Genomic DNA, 16,657 nt, shown 5'->3' with positions numbered 1-16,657 from the left:
CGGTTTAAATAAAATATTATGAGTAAAATTATTATTTGAAATTTAAGATTCACTTGTATAAAACAAAATCTGTAAGTAAATTTTTTTCTTTTATTCAAATTTGCGTTTATTTTCTGTAAAATACGTTTCACCCTTAAAATATTTAAACTTGGAAAAAATTTTTAAGGTGATGTAGAAAGTTTTGATGTCTTGTTGTGTTTCTAAAAATCAAATTCACATATTTTATGTTTCAAATAATAATTCATTTATCTTTAAAAATAAATATCACTATACCATTAAATAGATAATGCAATATCTTTAAACTAATTCATTTAATTTAAACTAATTTAAGTTTAAAAATGCAATGAGAAAATGATAAAAGTGATAGATAAATGAATAATTTTTTTTCATGTTTGTGAAATGTATTTACTTTTAATAAGTAAATGGGTCATGAAAATGATTATTAAATACATTTTCGGATTTAATAGTTGATTAAATATTTTCATTCTTAAAAACTAATAGAAAAAAATATTGGCTCATAAATCATACTCCCTCCTTTTTTATTACTTGTCATTCTAGAAGTTTTCACACGTATTAAGAAAACATAGAAATATTCTATTATACACTTGTTTGACTATTAGAATTCTAAAAGATTTAATTTTTTATTTATTTAATAAGGGGCAATTGAGATAATTTTATACTAAAAATGATATTGGAAAGCGAAAACGACAACTAAAATGAAACAAAAATTAGGCCTAGAATGACAAGTATTTTAAAACGGAAGGAGTAATATTTTAGTGGCATATTTATGTAAATAACAATAAGAAGTAAGGGCATTTATTAAAAAAGGTACAGGAGCTCTGTGAGCGCGACACCTCAGTTTTTTTGTGAGAATGATTCTCTATTAATATATAGGAGATAAGTAAATGGGTTATGAAAATAATAATTAAATAAATTTTCGGATTTAATAGTTGATTAAATTTTTTCATTTTTAAAAACTAATAGAAAAAAATACTGGCTTATAAATTATAATATTTCAGTGACATATTTATGTAAATAATAATAAAAAATAAGTGTATTTATTAAAAAAATGTACAAAAGCTCTGTGAGCGCGACATCTCAATTTTTTTGTGAGAGTGATTCTCTCTTAATATATAGGGGATGTGTCTGTGTGTGGCTAAGTCAACTAAAGTATAGTTTATTGCAATGTATGTAAGCAAAAACAAATCAAACAGAGAAAATGAGATGGATGATTAATCTCAACAACAAAACAACTAAGCCTCCCCCTTGGGTATGATTCTTGCTCAATGTCGCTTCTTTGGATAATTTTAGAGCTTTACTTGGTATGTTCCATGCTGTTCTGGTGTTCCAATCCAAAACATAGCTTCACAATGCTCTCTTCAACAATCATCTTTCTTGAGAAATCAGAAAAATCTTTAGCTAGAAATAAAGGACCGAGACCAAGGCTTGAGTTACTGTGACCCCGGAGACGCTAGTGTTGATGTCCCTTTTGGTCACAATTAGAATGTTTAGTTCGGTCAAGGGAGGGTCGAAGTTCTCTTTATTATATCGGTGCCGAGGCACTAAAGGACGGGCTACAACACAATGTAAACGAGTTGCAAACAAAGTAATCGACGGGCTGATAGCTCGTCAACTCTCCGAGCTATAGGCTTGAAAACGTTGACTTTTTCTTGGACGAGCTGAGCTCTGGTTCTTGCTGTACGAATTCTGCTGCCTTTTTCACGATCCCCTGAAATGCGGGCCGTACGCCTGTATTTATAGGGAATCGTGTCGGTTCGTCCATATAAAAGACCATAATACCCTCCCTTCCTTTGGAGATTTATCATGGGCTTTTTCCTGGGCCAGGCCTCTTGTTTGAGGTGTGGATCCACCCTCAACAGTAGTCCCCCCCTCCACCTTTAGTTCGTAGTCTTTAGGCGAAGAATAATTGTGAAAAGATGAAAGGACGCTTATCTGATTGGACAAACGAAGAGTCGCGCGTGAGAAAACGGTTTCCGATGCCCAGGGTCGAATCGTTGTGTGCGGTGCTTGACGCGCGTGAAATTCGGAAGTCGTATCGTCACCGAGCGCGTGTGGCAATGATGACGCTTCCAGATCCTTCCTTCTTCCCCTATAAATATCACTTCTCCCCTTGCCTCATTATCTTCTTCTCGCGCTTTGGTGCTGTCATCGTCCAGGTATTCTCCCTTCTTCCTATCTCGTCGTTATTTTGCTTTTAGTGTCGCGCTTTCGTTATGGATTCTCCTCGATCCTCGTCGTCTAACTCTTCCGCCGCGAGTCACCTTCGACGAGCTACAACTTCTGAATCCGGCGACTCCGCGAGATCTGTCCGTCGTCGTACTCGTTCTCCAATTTCTTCTGACTCGTCTTCAACGGATTCGGACGCGGCTCAATTCGAGGAGCTGAAGCGTCGTCTTATTCCTGGGTCGGCGGCTCCAAGCTCGTCGGGGCTCCCTTGTAGGGTTCCGTCCCTGATAGACGAGCCCCTAAACGACGACCCATCGTCTCTTAATATGGACGACGTTCCTTTGCCGACCGTCAGTCGTTTCAACCACATGCCACCGTCATCGATAAAAATTGACGCGGCGATTGATGCAGTTCGCATCGGGAAGTTAAAAATTGACGTGACGACTGACGCGGTTAGTGCCCAGATACTAAGCACTAGGCCAAAGATTTTGATTCCGGGATCTTTTCAACGTCACTGGGATGCACCTCCCGGTTTTATTTGTCTCTCGGAGAAATATTTCACCGAGTGCGGGCTCACCTTCCCTCTCCCATCCTTTTTGATGACGTATTTCGCTCGTCGAAAGGCGGCTATTTCCCAATTTGCCCCGTCAACTTTTCGAAATGCTGTCGGTCTTTCGATCATGGCCGAGGCTGCAAGGGTCACGCTTACTTGTGATCACTTTGAAGAGCTGACATGTCTGAATCCGTCGAGTCGGGAGAAGACGCCCGGTCTTTATTACGTAGCTTCGGCAAAGAAGACATCGCTCGTCGAGGGTGCCAAGGGCAAAACGTATAACTGGAAAGGCTCGTACTTCTTTTTGGAAGTTGCCGCGGGGGTTTTGGAGGATCCGTCGATCCCTTGGTTTTCTGGGTGGAACCCTTCACCCGGTAGCCGATCCTTCTTGCTTAGTTATCTTCACTTGTATCTTTTGGCTTTACTTAACCCCCCTTTCTTTTTTTTTTTTAGTTGTTATTCCGAGGTGTCTGCTTCCGTACCCTTCTTCTTTGCAAGCCGAGATAGACGCAATTAAGCTCCATTGCCCTTACGTGTGGCCGGGTACCGAAAAAGATCGTCCAAGGAAACCACCGGGTCTTCGAAGAAGAACAGGTAATCCTTATGTGATCGATCCAACTCTTGTTTTTCTTCGAATTGTAGATTAATTCTGTTGTTTTGATTAGTTTCTCTTTTTTTTCTTTTTTTTTTTTTTTTTTTTTTTTTTAGCCGAGACGATGGGTAAAATGAATATGAGTGTTCCCAACGCGTCTGCTCGTTATCGCCGAGCGTCGGACTCGTCTTCCGTTCCCCGTCCAACTTCCCAGTTGGATGGTCGACGTGATCACTCGTCCTCCGGTGCTGGTTCGGCCGGGAAGGTCTCCTCTCGATCACATCAGTCGTCTGACGCACCTCCTAGACATCAATCCCAGTCCCTTCCTTTAGTTCGTCGCTCGGAGGGGTCTGGTCGTGATACGGAGGGTGTAAAGGGTCCTCCGAAAAGAAAAGACGACGCTAGCCTGGAACGACCTGACCCGTCAAAAAAGCAAAGGACGTTGGATTTTGGCTGGGATTTCTCGCACACGTCCGAAGCTCGTCCTTTCCCGAACGACTCTTCAGCTTGCTCTGAACTTTTCTGGAGGATCCATTTTGGGCCTGGTCGTTTGCCTTCGGTTGATCAGATGAAGGAAGCGCATGCAGTTGCTGATGTGGCGCAAGCCTCCTTTGAGGTGTGTTTTTGTTTGCTCTGTTCGTCGACTCGTTTTTGAACCTGTTTTTGTCTTTTCATCTGTTCTTATCCTTTTTTTATTTTTAGCTTGTCGCCCGAATCAATCGCTTAACCTCGCGCTACGAGCGCCGCGTTCGCGATCAGGAGGACGACCGGTCAGGAGCGTCGTCCTACGCAGAGAAGATTGAACGCCTCGAGGCCCAACTAGGGGAGGCTGTTCGGTCCAACCAAAGGCTTAGTGACGAAGCGTCAAAGTTTGAGAGTCAACGGCGCAAGTGGATCTCGGAGCGGGACGACCTGAAGGCAAAGCTTGAGGCGTCGGATGCGGCCTACAACAGGATGCACCTTACTCTCAACTCGGAGACGAAGAGGCTCAGAGACCGGCGGGAGGATTTCGGCTACCACGAGAGAATTAAAGCCTTTAACGAAATGGCCGTGCGCGTTCAGAAATTGCTGGCCAAACATAAGAGGTACGCCGAGGCATTCAAAGCGTCGATGGAGAAATTTCTCGAGTACAACCAAGCCGTCGGGAATGTCCAAATGCTCGAAACGCTCGTCGACGAGGGTCAAATCGCTGTGCTTGAGGAGGGGTTGAAGGACAAAGTCGTCGCCGTGATGACTCAACTGAAGGGTGAAGTTGATGATCTCGATCTCCCGGATATCACCGAGGCTGACTTTGACGTGTCCAGGATCTATTCTGAGCCACTTCCTCCGGTTCCAGAGTGGATCGCTTCCCCCCTTAGCGGCGATGCTGAAAGCGGTGACGACGTTAGGGAAGAAGGCGAGTTTGGCAGCGGGGGTCCTGAAGGGAACGTAGGCGAACATGCAAAGGGTGACGATCGTCCTGCGGGTGGGATCGAAGAGCAGACCGTCGATCGTCCTACGGAAGAGCTCCCCCGTCCTTTGACTCCTGGTTGCGAGTCTCCGACTGCTGATCCGGCGTCATAAGTGCTCCATGTTCGCACTTGCCGTGTTGAGGGGTCGGCTCCCTCGTACTATCTTTCTTTTGCCGTGTTTTGGGGTCGGCTCCCTCGTACTTTATGCGCCGTGTATGGGGGTCGGCTCCCTTAAAACTTTATTCGTACTTTTGGGGGCATTAAATGAGGGGTCTCATTTAATGCCTTATTCTTCGAAACGTTGTTTATTGGGCTCATTAAATGCTTCTGCCGTTTGGAAACTAGTGGCTGTTGGGACTTGTGCCCCCGTTCTATAAATAGTCTGTGTTTTCCTTCACTCCTGTCTTGGCGAGTTTGTTGTGCTTGTTGTTTTTTTTTTTGTAGGAAGAAGAAAGTTGCTCTGATGCCGGTGACAACTAGGTCAGCGTGGTTACGCAGGGCGCGGGAACAGCTCGGCGTTAGGTCTGACGAGGTGATTCAATCGGAACTCGCCTATTACAACGCTCGCATTCAACGGCTAAGGGCTTACATCATTGCCACCCGTCGTTCGTTCGAGCGTTACTACGACTTCTGTCGTATTGACGGGGTTGTGGAATATCTTGAACCGCTGATCGACGAAGGGCTCTTCTTCCCAAAGTGGCGATGGGATCGGTTGGTGGAAGAGCGTACCCAGCGCGAAGATCTATGTGCGGAAGTGGTAGTTCCCACACTTGAGCAGGGCGACCTTGACACCCTTGGTCGGAGGCCGTTCGAGGAGCGGGAGGAGATCGAAGCTTGTCGCGATCGTATCGACGTGCTTCGCCGTTATGTGAGGCAGTTGGAGAGCACAAGTCACTACTTTAGCGAAAGTAGTCGTGTCGATGGGGTCTGTACGTACCTCGAGGACATGGTTGGACGAGGTGTGGCTATTCCGATGGACCTGCTGAAGGATGTGAAAGAGTCGTGCCGCTATTGGCAGACGACAATTGGCGGGTTGGAATTTAACGTGCCTTCCAACGCCGATCTAGGAATTGAATGACTTGTCTTTGGTTTGTTGTTGTTTTTTCTTTTTTTTTTTTTTTTTTTTTTTTTTTTTTTTTTTTTTTTTGGTTTGTGCCGTAATGGGGTCGGCACCCGTATCAGACTGTTTCGCCTCTCTTTTTTTTTAACAAGTTAAAATTTCATGTTACTTTCGAGAATTCTACTTTCACTCTTCTTTTTTCTTTGAAAAAGTGCGACTCGTGATGGTCGGCTTACCCTTTTAGTGCGAGTTAGACTCGGCTTAAAATAACCGGGGGCGACCGTTAATAGTCGGCTTACCCTTTTTGTGCGAGTGCGACTCGGCTTAGAATAATACGTCGGAACGTCGGGTCATTACCGGGCCAGGGTAATAACTAAAATGATTCGCAAATGTCGAGATATATTTTTTGAAAAAGAAATTTTATATTACTGGCGGCTGGGTCCCGTAGAATGGGACTGCCTACGTACCCCCCGATCAGGAGGGATCAAGCCGATCGTAGTTCACATTTACATGCTTATTCATACTTATAGAAAGGACGAGCTACACATAGCCGAGCTCGCTTGGTGATTTTCAGTAGTAGTAACGCTTGAGATGCATTGAATTCCAAGACCTCGGCACTGGTTTGCCGCCCATGGTTAAGAGTTCGTACACGCCGGGATGGACGACCTTAGACACTATATATGGACCTTCCCAATTAGCTCCCATTTTCCCGGCATCCGGTTCGGCGGTATTCTCAAAGACCTTGCGAAGGACGAGATCACCTTCGTCAAAATGCCGATTATGGACCTTTTTGTTATAGTACTTAGCTGCGGCGAGTTGATAGTTCTGGATTCGTAGGAGTGCTTTGTCTCGTTCTTCTTCCAACTCGTCGAGCCTATCCAAGAGCATCTGACTGTTGAGCGCGGTGTTCTGAACGAGCATTGTCCGCCGGAGGCTCGAACTGCCGACCTCTGCCGGTGCCATTGCTTCCATTCCGTAAGCTAAGGAGAATGGGGTTTGGTTAGTGGACGTCCTTGGGGCGTCCGGTAGGACCAAAGTACTCCATCAAGCTCGTCGGCCCAAGCACCCTTCTTGGCGTCTAGTCTTTTCTTAAGACCATCGAGTATGGTTTTGTTGGTAGCTTCTGCCTGGCCGTTCCCTTGTGGATACCTCGGCGTCGACTTGCTTAGTTTGATTCGCCATTCGAACTGCAGGGAGATGAACTGTGAGCCGTTGTCGGTGATTATCTCGTATGGGAGGCCGTGGCGACAGATTACGTATTTCCAGACGAAGAGTTGGACGTCCCTTGCTTTGATATTTGCGTAGGATTCGGCCTCGACCCATTTAGTGAAATAATCGGTTAGGACGAGTATATATCGCTTTTGTCTGGAAGTTGGTAATGGGCCGATGATGTCCATTGCCCAGCGCATGAAAGGGTAAGGGGCTACTCCAGCTCGTAGCAGTTCGGTCGGCTGATGAATAATGGGGGCGTGTCGCTGGCATTTTTCACACTTGGCGACGAACTTTTCACAATCAGATATCATCGTAGGCCAGTAATGGCCATGCTTCCTGATTCGTAGTGCTAGGGCTCGGCCACCTGAGTGATTTCGTCCAGCTCCCTCGTGCATTTCCATCATGACACGCTCGGTGTCGTCGCCGTGTATGCAAAGCAACAAGGCTCCTGCCGCCGTCCACCGGAGCAAATGGTCTTTCATCAAAGTGTAGTGGGCGGCCTTGGCTTTTAATCTTCATCTAGCCCATTTATCTGTTGGCACGTCACCATCGGCTAGGTATGCTCGGATTTCGACCCGCCAATCCGTCGCGTCGCTGCCAGATGCGGGTTTGCACCCTCGGCCTGACCTCATCGTTCGATAAATCGTCCTTATTTCATTGGGTTGGTGGAGTGCGAGGCACGTCTCGGCGTAATTTTCACTTATGCTCGGCGTATCTATGCTTTCTACCGGGATGATTCGCCGAAGATCGAGATCCGATGTTGAGGCGAGTGCTGCCAAAGCGTCGGCCGGAGCATTGTCTCCTCTGGGAATTTTGACGAGTTCGAATTCGTCAAAGCGCTTTGACAAAATCTTAACGACACTCAGGTAGGCGGCCATAGGTTCGCTCTTGGTGTCGTACTCGCCGCTGAACTGGTTGGCGACAAGCTGGGAATCGCAAAAAGCCCGTATCCGCTTAATCTGCATTCCGTTAGCGAGCTTAAGACCGGCGATGAGTGCTTCGTACTCAGCGACGTTGTTGGTTGCTTGGAATCGAAGGCGGAAGGACTGCTCCAAAATTTCTCCGGTCGGCGAAGTTAGTCGAATCCCTATGCCCGATCCAAGATGAGAGGACGCTCTGTCCACATGCAAGGTCCATCGGTCATCTGACGGGTCGACAGGTGTTGGTTCGGCCTCCCCAAACGGCAGCTCAATCAAGAAATCGGCGAGTACTTGGGACTTTGCAGCCGGCCGAGTTCAATACTCGATGTCGTACTCACTAAGTTCAATCGCCCACTTCGTTAGTCGACCCGATTGGTTCGGGCTGTGCAATATAGATCGTAAAGGTTGGTTGGACAGGACAGCGACAGTATGTGACTGGAAATACGGTCGGAGCTTTCTTGCCGACGTGACTACTGCCAGGGCGACCTTTTCAACTGTTGGGTAGCGAGTTTCCGCGTCGTCAAGTGATTTGCTTATATAAAAGATGGGTCGTTGCTCTCCTTGGTCGTCTTTAACGAGTACACCACTGACGGCCGACTCCGAGACCGCGATATAGAGAAATAAGATTTCGCCGAGCTCCGGCTTTGCTAAGATTGGTGGGGTCGATAAATAATTTTTTAGCTCGTTGAACGCGCTGTGACAGGCGTCGGTCCACTCGAACTTGCCCTTTGTTTTGAGAAGCTGGTAAAATGGTAGACACTTGTCGGTCGATCTGGATATAAAACGGTTTAGAGCAGCGATTCGTCCAGTTAATCGCTGTACTTCTCTGGCGTTCTTTGGTTGTGGTAGATCGATGATCGCCTTAATTTGCTTCGGGTTCGCCTCGATGCCGCGTCTGGTTACCAGGTACCCAAGGAATTCGCCGGATTTCACTGCAAATGTGCATTTGGCCGGGTTTAGCTTCATCCCATACTTGTTGAGGGTGTCGAAGCATTGTCGTAGGTGAGTAATATGATCCTTGGCGTGCTGTGATTTGACGAGCATATCGTCAATATAGACCTCCATAGTCCGGCCGAGCTGCTCGGCAAACATCTTGTTGACTAGCCGTTGATACGTCGCTCCCGCGTTTTTCAGACCAAAAGGCATGACCTTGTAGCAGTATGTCCCTCTGTCCGTGATGAATGATGTTTTTTCCTGGTCGTCCTTGTGCATCAGAATCTGGTTGTAACCGGAGAATGCGTCCATAAAGGTTAACAGCTCGTTGCCCGCAGTTGCTTCGACGAGCTGATCGATTCTTGGCAATGGGAAACTATCCTTTGGGCAGGCCTTGTTAAGATCGGTAAAATCAACGCAAACTAGCCACTTTCCATTCTTCTTTTTGACGACTACCGGATTGGCTAGCCACTCTGGATATTTTACTTCCACGATTGACCCGGCACCGAGGAGTTTGTCGACTTCATCGTTTACTGCTTGCGACCGTTCAGGGCCTAACTTGCGCCGTTTCTGTTTGACCGGCTTATGCGGTTGGGTCGGCATTGAGCTCGTGGGTCGTGACGCTTGGGTCGATTCCTTTCATATCAGTCACGCTCCATGCGAACGTTGAGATGTTGGTTTTGAGGAAAAGTATTAACTCGTCTCGCATGGCGGACGTTATTTCTGTGCCGATATTCACGCATCGTTTCTTGTCGTTCTCGTCTAAGCTCACCTCCTCGACCGCGGCAACGCCTTGTTGGACGGCAGTCGGCTTTCCGTCTGTCGGCGACGTGCTGTTGTCGCCGACTCGCGGCTTTGATTGCTATAATTTCTTTCCGGTGCGAAGCTTATGCTCGATCAGAAAACAGGCTCGTGCGGTTTGCTGGTTGCCGCGCAACGTGTACACCCCTTTTGAAGTTGGGAATTTAACGCACTGATGGTACGTTGATGGGACGGCTTTCATCTTGTGGATCCACGGGGTGCCGAGGATGACGTTGTAGATTGTCGGCTTGTCGATAACCGCGAAACGGAAATACCTGGCTATCCCCGCAACGAAGATCGGCAAAGTAATTGTGCCGACGGACATAAGGTGATCCCCGTCGAAACCCGTCAAAGAGTGACACTCTGGCATAATGTCCCGCTCGCCGATTTCCATTTTCGCCAAGACGTCTCTGAAGATGACGTTGACCGAGCTTCCAGTGTCGATCAATATTCTCGTCACCTCGCTTTCACCGATCAAGAGCTCGACGACCAACAGGTCGTTGTGCGGTAAATCCAAACCTTCCAGGTCTTTTCCGTCAAAGGTGATTGGCATACTTTCAGCCTCGAACCGCGACGGCCAAGACTTCGTCATTTCGGCTTTCTTAGTATAATCTCTGATTGCTCTGACCGAATCGTTACATCCGGCTAGTCCACCCATTATCATGTTGATTCGTCTTATAGTCGGGGGACGTTGATCAGGCTTGCGGTCTGTATGCGGTCGTTTTTCGTGACCGCTGTCTTCTCGTCGTTCAGCTAGTAGGTTTGGAATTTCCATCTCGTCTTCACTTTGGTCGGCTAATATCTTTGAATCTTTGACGAACTTTCGAGCGATATTTTCAGCGCGCTTGGCATCATTTCGTCCAGGTCGGGCTGTCTTGCTTCTGTCCGGCTCGACGACTATTGCGCCTTTCTTGTATCGTTCCATCAGAATCCTCTGGAGGTAATGACATTCGTCTGTCGAGTGGGTATTACTCTGATGGTAGTCGCAATACGAGGTTGCGCTATTTTCAGCTCCTTCTTTCCGGATATACTTGTTTTCGCCGATCGCAAAGGTTCGGCGAGTTCGATCTTGGTTCTTGGTGAAGTGCTGCCGTGGCTCGACATAATCGACTTTTGGAGCTGCGGCTATAGGCTGTCTGGTTATTGCACTTGCCTCCGAGGAATGCTTCTTGGCGTTGATAGCTTTCTCTTCTTCGAGCCCAATGTGTTTTGCAGCTCGGAGTAATGCCTCGGCTACGGTCTCGACATGTGTCAAAGATAATTCCTCCTTGAATCGAGATTCATACCATAGTGCGTTTCGGAGCGCAACGATTGCGGCCGCATCGGGGATTGAGATGTTGACATAAATCTCCTTGAATCGTCCAATAAAGGACCGAAGCGATTCCCCCTTGTGCTGAGTTAGGCATATAAGTCGGCGTGGGAATTCTTGTCCTCAATTAAAACAGAGAACTGCTTCAGAAACTCAGTTATCAGCTCCCTGATGCTGTCGATTGATCCTGGTGGTAGCCTCGAGAACCAACTCAAGGCGGTTCCCGTCAAATGTTCGGCGAAAACTTGACAAGCTCCTGCATCGTATTCTGCCGAGCTGAACTGCAATGGGCCGAGGGCCACGCCGAAGGTGAGCAAGAAGTCTCGTGGGTCGACCGTTCCATCGTAATGGCCCAACCTTGGCTTGACCGCTCGTTTGACCGCTGTTGTAGCGAGTCGTCGAGAGAATGGAGTTCGCTGTGTTGCCTCGAGCATGAGTCCGACTTCGGGTGCCTTATCCGTCGCTTTCTGGATCATTGCGGCCATTTCTTTCATTTGTTGTTTTATTGCTATTAGCTCGGCATCCTTCGTTCGATCTGCCACTTCGGTACCCTGCTCGGCAAGGCGCTGGACGGGGTTACGCTCTAATCCGCCGGTCTGCTCGGCAAGGCGCTGGACGGGATTACGCTCTAATCCGCCGGTCTGCACATACGGCCCTGGCGTTGTCCTTGCTGAGGTGAAGTTCATTGAGGTGAGCCGAGCGTTGTGGAGATGATTGATTTCATCTTGCGAATTGAGCTGCGCCGCAGTGAGCGCATCCAAACGGTTGTTTGTTCGCTCTTCCTGCTGGTCGAGGCGCGTTAAGATTCCTCGGAACAGCTCGTCTATGCTAGAGACGGGCTGGTTGTTGAGCAGAGAGAGTTGTGTCGGCGCCTGTGGTGCCTCTGCGGTCGCTGGGGTCGTCAAATTTGTAGCTATGACGAACGTTTATGGGCTTTCTACCGTCACAACTTTTCTTGGAGCATCTGGCGTGGGAAGGACTATCTGCTCTGCTTGATCCGTCGCCGGGGTGATTGTTCCCCCCGACGAGCTTGCGTCTTTGCTTCTTTCCTTGTCAACTATCGTCATCTCGTTTAGTTGGTGTAGGTCCGTTCTTCAATTTTTCAGAAAACTTTGACTTGTTTTCCCCCTTCCTGGCGCGCCAAATTGTTGATGTCCCTTTTGGTCACAATTAGAATGTTTAGTTCGGTCAAGGGAGGGTCGAAGTTCTCTTTATTATATCGGTGCCGAGGCACTAAAGGACGGGCTACAACACAATGTAAACGAGTTACAAACAAAGTAATCGACGGGCTGATAGCTCGTCAACTCTCCGAGCTATAGGCTTGAAAACGTTGACTTTTTCTTGGACGAGCTGAGCTCTGGTTCTTGCTGTACGAATTCTGCTGCATTTTTCACGATCCCCTGAAATGCGGGCCGTACGCCTGTATTTATAGGGAATCGTGTCGGTTCGTCCATATAAAAGACCATAATATCCTCCCTTCCTTTGGAGATTTATCATGGGCTTTTTCCTGGGCCAGGCCTCTTGTTTGAGGTGTGGATCCACCCTCAACAGCTAGTGTTCAACTCTACAACCAAACGAGCTTCTTTCAAAGTAAGAGTCTCGACAACACACAAAATCAAAACAGGTTACTACTCTGGAAGCTTGACTTGGAGTGACTCTCTGCATAATGTAACCATTCCTTTGTCTGCCCGAACGCAAATTCTGCCTTACTACTACGATGAGAATTAAACAAACAAAAAACAAAATACTAACCATTTGTATCTTATTGTGGAGTTTGTACTAACCTAAATATAGAATGGGATTTTATTTTACATCAGATTTGAGCGGACAAAATACAATAAAAACTGGAAGCTACACATTTTCTTTGGTTCAAGTACGTTAATATAAAACTTGATTTTCAACTGATAATTATTTTGTATTCGTCAATCGTCACTAGTTCCCAAATATAACCATGTTCCATATATATATAATATATTAATTAATATGAATGGGGAAATTAATTTGGTTAATGAAAATTTATATATGTCCCACATCGAAAGAAGCAAAAGACGACACAACTACATATATACACACAAGAGGCATCATCTGTCACCGAGTTTGGTAACGTGAGCTTGTAATCCGAGTGGAGGCCTTAAGGGTAATGGTACGGTTATGTGGTATTAAGTGGTCGGGCTCAAGATTGATTGACCCGCCCAATTCAATTCGGCTTGTGTCGGTTGATTGTTTACGGTCTAGATTCCGAGTTCTATGTACTTCTTGAGAGGATCACAACTGTGCCATTACCTTTTTATTTTTTCCCCTAATTAGCTTCCTTGGAAAACAAGTAACCCAATATTACACTTTTTTATTCATTGCAGGAGAAGTCTTCTTCTGACCTTCCATCACAATCCCACACCTCAAAGACGAAGTGACTCTCACCAGAACCCTCACTACCGTTGGGACCATTCAAATCTGTCTATAAAATAGCAGTTGATCCACCCTTAGGCATCCAAGTGATTGTGACCCCGGAAACACTAGTGTTCAACTCTATAATCAAAAGGGTTTTGTTTAAAGTCAGTTTCGACCACACACAAAATCAACACAGGTTACTACTTTTACTACAAGAAAACATGGAATCGCCGACTACAAAAACAGTCACTAAACAGTCGCAACATACCTAGTAACGACTGTTTGGCGACTGAAAACCGTAGTCACTAAACAGAGCATCGCTAAAATAATCAGTCGCTAAACAGTTATGAATTGGCGACTGATAGTTTTGGTCGTTGTTCCCTCGCGAAACAGTGGCTAAAATGGCGACTGAGTTGCAACACTTTAGTGACTGATTTGGTTACTCATTTGCGACTATTTTGGTTACTAATCCGTGTACGTTTTCGTGACTGTTTTACGACTGTTTAATTATCGATTTATCAGGTTTTTTTCTTGTAAATCCGGTCAAATTGAATTATTTGATTTTGTAATACCAAAACAGATTATGAAAACTATAACTAAAACTTAACAAACATGAAATTAAACAAAGAAGTCTCAACATACATAAGTTCTGAAAAAAAACATCCAAACACAAATTCCAAATGTTTAAGTACAACCATTACAAATGTTAAGGTCATGAGGGAAGGAGGGATAGTGAAGGAACCACCTTACTTTGAACATCATCAGGGTCGGGGTTATTCGTTTCAGACTCGAGGAAGGCAACATAGTTTGGGTTAGTCTTGAGGAAGCTCACCAAGCGTTTGATCTCTGCTTGTTGCTCAGTTGCAACCCGGGAAGCCTCAGCTTCACGCTCTGCTTGTATAGCTGCTTGTTGCTCTATTTTGCGGTTAGCTTCTTCAAGCTGTTGTTGCAGGCTTGTGAAAGTAGAAGAGCTTCCAGGGAACTTCCGCTTGCCGTTGATGAAACTCCCTAGGATTCCAACCCCAAAGTATGTTCCTCTATCGCTTATGAAAGTAGAGTGCATAACAAAACAGAGAAAAAGTTAACATCATTACTTACCAATAAAAAACTTAATAGCATATTAGAAAGAAGCAACATTACCTGAAGAAAGAGCTCATCATCCTCCTCGTGAGATAGCTCCGATCGACGTGATGTACCATCAGCTTGGTCGTCATTGTCCAGAGCAGCCAACTTAGCTTCCCTTTTTTTATTATATGCCTCATGAACTGCTTGCGCCTTCTTATCTACAAAAATCCTATCTTTTTTGGTATGAGTCCTAACGAAAACTTCAGGAATAGTTGGCGGTCTTCCCAATTCCACTTCCTGAAAAGTTAGACAATGAAAAGGTTAGATAATGAACCATCTGATGTAACTTATTAAACAATGAAAAGGATAACTCACCATCTCTTGTTCGATTTGTAAGTAAGACTTCGGCCCTGATACATGCTTGTGAGGGCCAAGACCATTACGGTCAGACATTCGAGCTACTGAAGTGGTTGCACTCTTTGCCATGGCTAATTCTGTGTTCCAATAGTCACACATTTCTTTCCAAAGAGTTTTCTCAATCCAACTCGGTTTTGCTTGATCTCGCTGAGCTGCTGCCTTGGAAACATGTCTTTCATACGGTTTTGACAAATGGTATAGAACTTTTCTTGAACGACACCGGTTAGTGAGGGATCCCAGGTGTGTGTTTTCTACAAAAGAAGACTAGTGTTAGTGATAAAAAAAAACCAAAAAAAAAAAAAAAAAACTATAAATACAGAAATCAAATTGAAAGGAGTAGAAGTTTACCGCGAATTCCAAGAAGTAGTTTTCTCTTCTTGCAGTAGGAACACAACCCCAACTGTAATATGACCCATCAAACTTGTTTGTAAACACTTTTGTAATCTTTCGGGTAATCTTACTGTTGTCCTTACCAAACCTTAAAACACAAACAAATTGAAAGTTAAATTATAATCAACAACAAACCTACTAATCTAATCAACAACAAACCTACTAATCTAATCAACAACAAATCAACAACAACAAACCTTCTAAACAAACCTTCTAATCCAATGAAACAAAACAATAAAACAATAAAACAATCCTTTCAATTCTAATCATTCTAATCACTCTAATCAATCTAATCTACACAAACAATCCTTACCAAGTAGTTCCACGCTCTAATGTGGGAGAGAGGACAGTGGTGTACAACTCACGGCCTGGATGGACGAGCATGGCATGTAAAGAAGCGAGTACATCAGCTGGGAGATGTGAGTCCCTTAAACCGTCATCCTCAGAATCAGCTTGGTCTTCTTCTTCATGATGCGAGTTCTGCGCTTGAGAACTGTGGTGCGATCCAGAGCCAGCTCGAGGTTGAGAAGACGGTGGATGATGCTTTGAGATGTGAGGAGACTGTCGAGGTAGAGTCCAAACCTGAGGAGACTGTCGAGGATAATTCGTGACTGAAGGTTGAGGAGACTGTCGAAGTGGACTCGAGAATTCTGGTGGATCCGTCGTAGAGGCGGGAGGTTGAGGAAAAGGACGCCTGATTAGAGCTTCGCCGGAAGGGGATGCTCCTGGAAAGCTGCTCGAGTTCTAGAACAGGTTTGTCGGAGGTGGATAGTCTCCGTAATTAGGCATCGGTCTCGCTGGAGGCTGGAGGATTGGGACAGGAATTCCCTGAGAATCAGTGTCTGGGTCTCTCTGGTTCGTCGGCGTGAAGGCATACTGGCTGGGAAGATTCGCAGGTCTTCGATTTGCCGGCCATCAACAACAAAAGAGAAACAAGAACGGGATGAAGATTTACGGTTCTCGATTGAGAGCAATTGAGATCTATGGTTTTCTCGGGGAAGAAGAGAAATGAGGGATTAGGGTTTTCTCGGGATGAAGATGAGATCAATTTGGGTTTGGGCCGTTTTCTTACGGACCAAATTTGGTTTAAGGTCCAAATTTATTAAATCGGTCGCTAAATAGTAGCTGCTTAGTCGCAACTATTGGGGACTAAAAAACAGGTCGCCAAATTAGTCGCAAATTAGCGACTACAATACGACATTATAAATTAGTATCAAATTAGCGTCTATTTGGCGACTGTTTTATTTGTGTAGCTATTGAATAGCAAAATTATCGCAATTCAGTCGCTAAATTTAGCGATTGTGTTTTAAGTCGCAAATTACAGTCAGCAATTCCATGTTTTCTTGTAGTGTTTGGAAGCTTGACTTGGAGTGACTTTG

At 45.6% G+C, this 16,657-nt stretch overlaps 3 protein-coding genes and 1 long non-coding RNA gene across 4 annotated transcripts; 1 reads left to right on the top strand and 3 right to left on the bottom strand.

Moving 5' to 3' along the window:
* The first annotated feature begins 3,058 nt into the window (after positions 1-3,058).
* On the top strand, positions 3,059-3,605 carry LOC104787407 (uncharacterized). Its single transcript, XR_015557488.1, has 3 exons — positions 3,059-3,114; positions 3,194-3,334; positions 3,449-3,605. It is a non-coding gene; the product is annotated as an uncharacterized LOC104787407 (long non-coding RNA).
* Positions 3,606-6,413: 2,808 nt separating this feature from the next.
* Positions 6,414-6,815, bottom strand: LOC147944319 (uncharacterized). The gene has a single exon (XM_087512541.1). It carries the CDS (start codon positions 6,813-6,815, stop codon positions 6,414-6,416), a length of 402 nt encoding a protein of 133 aa, XP_087368667.1.
* Positions 6,816-9,770: 2,955 nt separating this feature from the next.
* Positions 9,771-12,085, bottom strand: LOC147944318 (uncharacterized). Its single transcript, XM_087512540.1, has 3 exons — positions 11,960-12,085; positions 11,153-11,857; positions 9,771-11,102 (listed from the first exon to the last, which is right to left on the bottom strand). Exons 1-3 carry the CDS (start codon positions 12,083-12,085, stop codon positions 9,771-9,773), a joined length of 2,163 nt encoding a protein of 720 aa, XP_087368666.1.
* A 2,033-nt stretch (positions 12,086-14,118) lies between these two features.
* LOC147944317 (uncharacterized) lies at positions 14,119-14,924 on the bottom strand. Its single transcript, XM_087512539.1, has 3 exons — positions 14,847-14,924; positions 14,547-14,768; positions 14,119-14,463 (listed from the first exon to the last, which is right to left on the bottom strand). Exons 1-3 carry the CDS (start codon positions 14,922-14,924, stop codon positions 14,119-14,121), a joined length of 645 nt encoding a protein of 214 aa, XP_087368665.1.
* Positions 14,925-16,657: the final 1,733 nt, after the last annotated feature.

This window comes from Camelina sativa, chromosome 5 (genome assembly GCF_030686135.1).
Source record: "Camelina sativa cultivar CO46 ecotype springtype chromosome 5, ASM3068613v1".
Classification (NCBI taxonomy): Eukaryota; Viridiplantae; Streptophyta; class Magnoliopsida; order Brassicales; family Brassicaceae; genus Camelina; species Camelina sativa.
This window is presented reverse-complemented; position numbering and strand designations above follow the sequence as displayed.

Coding starts and splice junctions, on each gene's coding strand:
- LOC147944319 (XM_087512541.1), bottom strand. CDS start 6,815: ATGGAAGCAATGGCACCGGCAGAGGTCGGCAGTTCGAGCCTCCGGCGG.
- LOC147944317 (XM_087512539.1), bottom strand. CDS start 14,924: ATGTCTGACCGTAATGGTCTTGGCCCTCACAAGCATGTATCAGGGCCG. Junction 14,769..14,846: donor TACAAATCGAACAAGAGATG/GTGAGTTATCCT, acceptor CTAACTTTTCAG/GAAGTGGAATTGGGAAGACC. Junction 14,464..14,546: donor ATGATGAGCTCTTTCTTCAG/GTAATGTTGCTT, acceptor TTTGTTATGCAC/TCTACTTTCATAAGCGATAG.
- LOC147944318 (XM_087512540.1), bottom strand. CDS start 12,085: ATGACGATAGTTGACAAGGAAAGAAGCAAAGACGCAAGCTCGTCGGGG. Junction 11,858..11,959: donor CTCCAAGAAAAGTTGTGACG/GTAGAAAGCCCA, acceptor CTCAACAACCAG/CCCGTCTCTAGCATAGACGA. Junction 11,103..11,152: donor AGTTTCTGAAGCAGTTCTCT/GTTTTAATTGAG, acceptor TGCCTAACTCAG/CACAAGGGGGAATCGCTTCG.